Genomic DNA, 5,044 nt, shown 5'->3' on the forward strand with positions numbered 1-5,044 from the left:
GCCCCTCCCCCTCCCGTGACCAGGTGACCAGGAAGCCCGAGGCCCAGGGAGAGAGTGACAGGCCACAGTCACCCATCAGAGACAGCCAGGCCAGGAAACGGGAGCTGGCCTCCATCCCTGAGCCCGGCGCCGCCCGCCCGGGCCACACCTGGGGTCACCCAGCCCTCTGGAGAGCACCCACCCACCATGCTGCCCGCCCCGGGGACCAGGCTGGGGGGAAGGGCCCGGCGGAGGCCTGGGTCGCTGCCCCATGGCTAACCCCCCCGCCCCCCCCGCCCCCCTCCCGCCCCCCCTCCCGCCCCCGCCGCAGGCCCGGCCGACGCCCTCACACGTCGGTGCTGACGCTGCGGCTCCGGGAGAAGGCCTCCCGCATGGCGGAGAGGCGGTGGGGGTTGAGGGCCTGCAGCCCCCCGAAGCCCCCGGGGGGCAGCTCCACGTCCTCCTGGCTGATGCTCCTGTAGGCCACCCGGCCCCCGCCGTTGCGCATGCCCTCCGCCTCGTCCTCGGGCTCCTGCAGGAAGAAGCTGGGCGGCTCGTAGTGGGAGCAGCTGCGGCAGAGCGCGCGGGCCTGCGGGGACTTGTGGCCGGGGGCGGGGGCCGCCGCCGCGGGGTAGAGCGCGGGCCCGTTGGTCAGCACCAGGTTGCGGTTGGAGTGCAGGGGGGGCAGGTGCGAGTGGACGGCGAAGTCGGGCTCCTCCTCGTCCTCCTCGGGCTCCTCCTTCTTGCAGCAGTAGTACTGTGGGCAGAGAGCGGGGTTCACTGCGCCGCTCACCCCCAACACCGGAGAGAGGCGGCCCGCTACAACCGGGCAGGTGGGGAAACTGAGGCACGGCGGGGCAAGGTGGCCCGAGAGCCGCGTGGCTGGCTGGCGCTGCGCCCGTCCCCCTCTCGGGAGCACCGGGGGCCAGGGTCACCCCGAGGCACACGTGGGGGAAGGGGCGGGGGGTGGGTGGCCCAGGCGCCCAGCCGGTCCCCACCCTAGGCCTTCCCGGGGGCTCCCGCCCTCCGCAGAGCCGCCCTCGGCTCCCACCAGCCCCTCCTGGCCCCCGGCGGGCGGGCGGGCGGGCGGGGCGGGGTGGGGGGCGGGTACCTGGAGCCGACAGTAGCACAGAACCGCGATGATGCAGAGCAGAATCACAGTCGCCAAGATGCCGCCAGTGATGACCACGGTCCCGGCTGTCATCCGCCCGCCTCTACATCAGCCGCCGCCCGCAGCAGACACCACCGCGCTAAAGCCTCGAGCTCCACCGAGGGCGGCGGGCGGGCCGGGGACCCGGCGGGCGGGCGGGCGGGAGAGAGCCGGGGCCTGCCCGGCCTCGTGCGTCCCCAGCCTCGGCTTCCTAACCTGGACAAGGCAGAGGTGAAGAACGGGCTTTTGCAAATGCACCCTCCAGCCGAGGCGGGGCCCCCTTCCGGGCTGGGCCCCACGCGCGCCCTGACGGCTCAACCGCGCGGTGAATCTGGGTTTTGTCACCTGTTTTCCTGCTATCTTAACCTCATTGCCCACCTCAGGAAATGTTTCTCCAAACAGGGTTTCTGACTGTAGTCCACTGTTGAACACAGCCAGTCCCCTTTCGCTTAAGGAATATGTGGCAAACACATATATAAGATAGATTTCCTGGTCTCTCCGTTTTTGTTTTTTTGTTTTTGCCAGTCCTGGGCTTGAACTCGGGGCCTGAGCACTGTCCCTGGCTTCTTTTTGCTCAAGGCTAGCACTCTGCCACCTGAGCCACAGCGCCACTTCTGGCTTTTTCTATATATGTGGTGCTGGGGAATCGAACCCAGGGCTTCATGTATACAAGGTAAGCACTCTTGCCACTAGGCCACATTCCCAGCCCTGGTCTCTCCATTTTTACAAGTCTACACTTGCCCCTCCGGAACGTTTCCATCTCACAAACCTGAAGAAAAATTCCCTTCAGGATGCTTAGATTTACAAAGGCTATTTTCTCCTTCTTTCCTTCCTTCCTTCCTTCCTTCCTTCCTTCCTTCCTTCCTTCCTTCCTTCCTTCCTCCCTCCCCCCCTCCCCTCTCCCTTCCTCCCTCCACCCCTCCCTCTTTCCCTCCCTCCTTCTTTCCTTCCTTCCAGCTTTATTATGGTGCTTGAACTCAGGGCCAAGGGGCTGTCCCTTAACTTTTTCACTCAAGGCTACTACTTGAGCCACAGCACCACTTGGGCTTTTTGGATGGCTAATTAGAGCTAAGAGTCTCACAGACTCTCCTGCCCGGGCTGGCTTTGAACCTTGCTCCTTAGATCTCAGCCTCCTGTGTACCTAGGAGTACCGACAGGAGCCGCCAGTGCCAGACTGTACAAGCTATCTCAAGTGCTGGCACGGGGAAGAGTTAGAGATTCACTGACACGGCAGAGCCTCCCAGTTGCCTTTTCCAGTGTGAATCCTGTGGGCATTTTTGTTGTTATTTATTTATTTTTGCACCAGTAATGGGGCTGGAACTCAGGCCTCACCCCCCCCCCCCACCTTGGCTTTTCCCAATCAAGGCCACAGCTTCATTTCCAGCTTTTGGGTGGTTATTTGGAGATAAGAATCTCATGGAGGGGCTGAGGATATGGCCTTGTGGCAAGCGTGCTTGCCTCGTATACACGAGGCCCTGGGTTCAATTCCCCAGCACCACATATACAGAAAATGGCCAGAAGTGGCGCTGTGGCTCGAGTGGCAGAGTGCTAGCCTTGAGCAAAAAGAAGCCAGGGACAGTGCTCAGGCCCTGAGTCTAAGCCCCAGGACTGGCAAAAAAAAAAAAAAAAAGAATCTCATGGACTTTCCTGCCCAGGCTGGCTTCAAACTGTGATTTTTCTTCCCACCTCAGCCTTTTGAGTAGCTACAGGCATGAGCCACAGGGGCCAGGCCCAACCTGTTGTTCTTAACAGTTTATAGACCGCGGCTAAATCTCAGTCTCATTGGATGAGCCTAGATAAAGCAAAGGCAGGTGTGTTCAGAGACTCTCTCCCTCCCCCCCCCCGCCCTTCCTGGGCGGCCGGTCCCCTCGGTGCGGTGGCAGGCCTTGCCCCCGCCCTCAGGTCCCATGGGGTGGGGGATCCCCAGCTCGCCGGGCCGGGCCCCACAGACGGCTGTGTGCGCAGGGTGCCAACTGCCCCGCTCCCTGCTGGACACGGACGTGCCCCACACCTCCGTGGTGTGCACGTTTCCGCAGTGCTTGGCAAACTCTACCGGCGTCTCTCCGGGAAGGCGGGTCCACCGTCTGTCCTCTTCTGGGGAACACGCGGGAACGACGGACAGACTCAAGGTCTCCGCGGGGGCGGGGGCGGGCCGCTTTGGGAGTCCACAGGCAAGCACGGTGGTGGAAAAGCCGGGCTGCCGTCGGGGGGGGGGGGGGAGGGCGGGGGCGGGGGGCGGACACTGCCGGAGGGGCTCGCACACGCCCCACGGAGCCAGAGATGAAGCTGGAACCGGAACCCAGGTCCTCAACAGACGGCAGAGGAGTCCAGACGCAGACACACAGGACACATGGGCGGCCCCACAGACAGACCAGCAGCACTGAGACAGTGGGGGTGCAGCCCGGGGGGGCCCTGTGCCCCCTGGGCGTTCTGCCTGGCAGCCTCAGCCCGCCTCGGCCTCGGCCCCGCAGGGCGGCTGGCCCGGCAGGGCTGCGGGGCAGGGTCTGGAGGGCGGAGGGGCGGGAGGCGGGGGGCATCTGGCTGTCCAGACTCTGAGCTCTTGCCCCTCCTTGGGTGGGGGGGCGATAAGGCCGCTGTCTCGAGGCCCGTGGGGCCCCCCCAGCATGGTCCCGGCTGCGGGATCCCGCCTGAGACCCCCGGGGCCGTCCCGACGGGAAGAGCACAGACTCCCGCTCGGAGGGGAGCACGGAGGGGAGCACCGCAAGACCAGCAAGCGCAGCGGGCGTCTCCTTGGCGTGAGCACCCCGCGCCCCCAGCTCGCGGTCTGGGGGTGCCTCCCCCCGGCCCCTCCTCTCTGTGTCCTGCCCCTGAGTGGCTGCCTTGGGGGCCGCGTCTGCCGCCCTTGGCTGCAGGCTGTGGAGGACTCGTGGGGGGGGGGGGCCGCGCCCTCGGGGCCTGGGGGGCAGGGCCGGTCTCCGAGGGTCACCAGCCCGCACGGAGGCTCAGTGGCCGGCGCGCTGGCGTTGTTGAGGTAACAGACGCAGGGGTCAGCGGGACCGGGGGGCAGGCAGGGCACACGGGAGCAGAGGGTCCGACAGGAGTCCCCGGGGCGCCAGGGTCCTGGGGTGGGGGGGGAGGTGCCGTCCTCAGTGGGTTTCCGGTTCACACCCACGGTGGGTCCTTCTGGTTCCAGTGCAGTGGTGAAACTCACGAAGCTCAGCGGCAGAACGAGGAGGAGGCCCGAGGGAGGGAGGGGAGGGAGGGAGAGAGGGAGGGAGGGAGGGAGGGAGGGAGGGAGGGAGGGAGGGAGGGGGGAGGGAGGCCTGGGGGAACAGCTTGTGGCCCTTAGAGGCTGAATTCACCCCCCACCCCAATGCTTCAGCCTGGCGCTGACCATGGCCGGGCCCCACTGGACCACTGTGTGTTCAGTCAAGGGCACCTGCCCCCCCAGCTGCTGGGCTGGGCCCTGGGGGGAGACCGAGCTGGCGGGAGGCACGGCGGGGGCGGGAGGACCCCTCCGGGAGTGTGTCTGGACGGGACGCACGCCCGCCCGCCCCGCCCAGCTCCGCCTTCGTTAAGGCGTCCTCCTGTGTAAAGCAAGGGGAGCCCAGGGTCCTGAGGGGCAGCGTGCTATGACTCTGTGCCTTGTGCTGGGTCCTGCGTCGGGTCCCCGGGCACCCCAGGTCTCCCTGCCGGGCCCTCGGGCTCCTCTCCGGCAGCGGGACGGGCCCGTGGCCTGGGGCTGTCAGCAAGCGCCGCTCCTACACCCCGGCCGTCCAGCTGGAGCGGCTCAGCCTGGCCGCGCAGACCCACGCCCTCCGGGGACAGCGACACTCGCCAGGGCCCGGCCCCGCACAGACGCACACGCCGCTGGCGACGCCGGTGCAAGGGCCTGACATCACCCACCGCCAGCTCCAGACGGCCCTGTGGCCACGGGGCCTCCCCAGCCCCGCC

At 66.8% G+C, this 5,044-nt stretch overlaps 1 protein-coding gene across 1 annotated transcript; it reads right to left on the reverse strand.

Annotated features, from left to right (window-relative positions):
• Window positions 1-325: 325 nt before the first annotated feature.
• Fam163b (family with sequence similarity 163 member B) lies at window positions 326-1,207 on the reverse strand. The gene is made up of 2 exons (XM_048345780.1): window positions 1,091-1,207; window positions 326-736 (listed from the first exon to the last, which is right to left on the reverse strand). The coding sequence occupies exons 1-2, from the start codon at window positions 1,181-1,183 to the stop codon at window positions 326-328; spliced, it is 504 nt and encodes a 167-aa protein (XP_048201737.1). The 5' UTR covers window positions 1,184-1,207.
• Between the last annotated feature and the right edge of the window lie 3,837 nt (window positions 1,208-5,044).

Source organism: Perognathus longimembris, chromosome 1, assembly GCF_023159225.1.
Source record: "Perognathus longimembris pacificus isolate PPM17 chromosome 1, ASM2315922v1, whole genome shotgun sequence".
NCBI lineage: Eukaryota > Metazoa > Chordata > Mammalia > Rodentia > Heteromyidae > Perognathus > Perognathus longimembris.

What these genes read in the sequence shown, in the direction of transcription:
- Fam163b (XM_048345780.1), bottom strand. Translation starts at nt 1,183, where the DNA reads ATGACAGCCGGGACCGTGGTCATCACTGGCGGCATCTTGGCGACTGTG. An exon ending in TGTGCTACTGTCGGCTCCAG is followed by an intron (nt 737 to 1,090) that starts GTACCCGCCCCC and finishes CTCTGCCCACAG; the next exon opens with TACTACTGCTGCAAGAAGGA.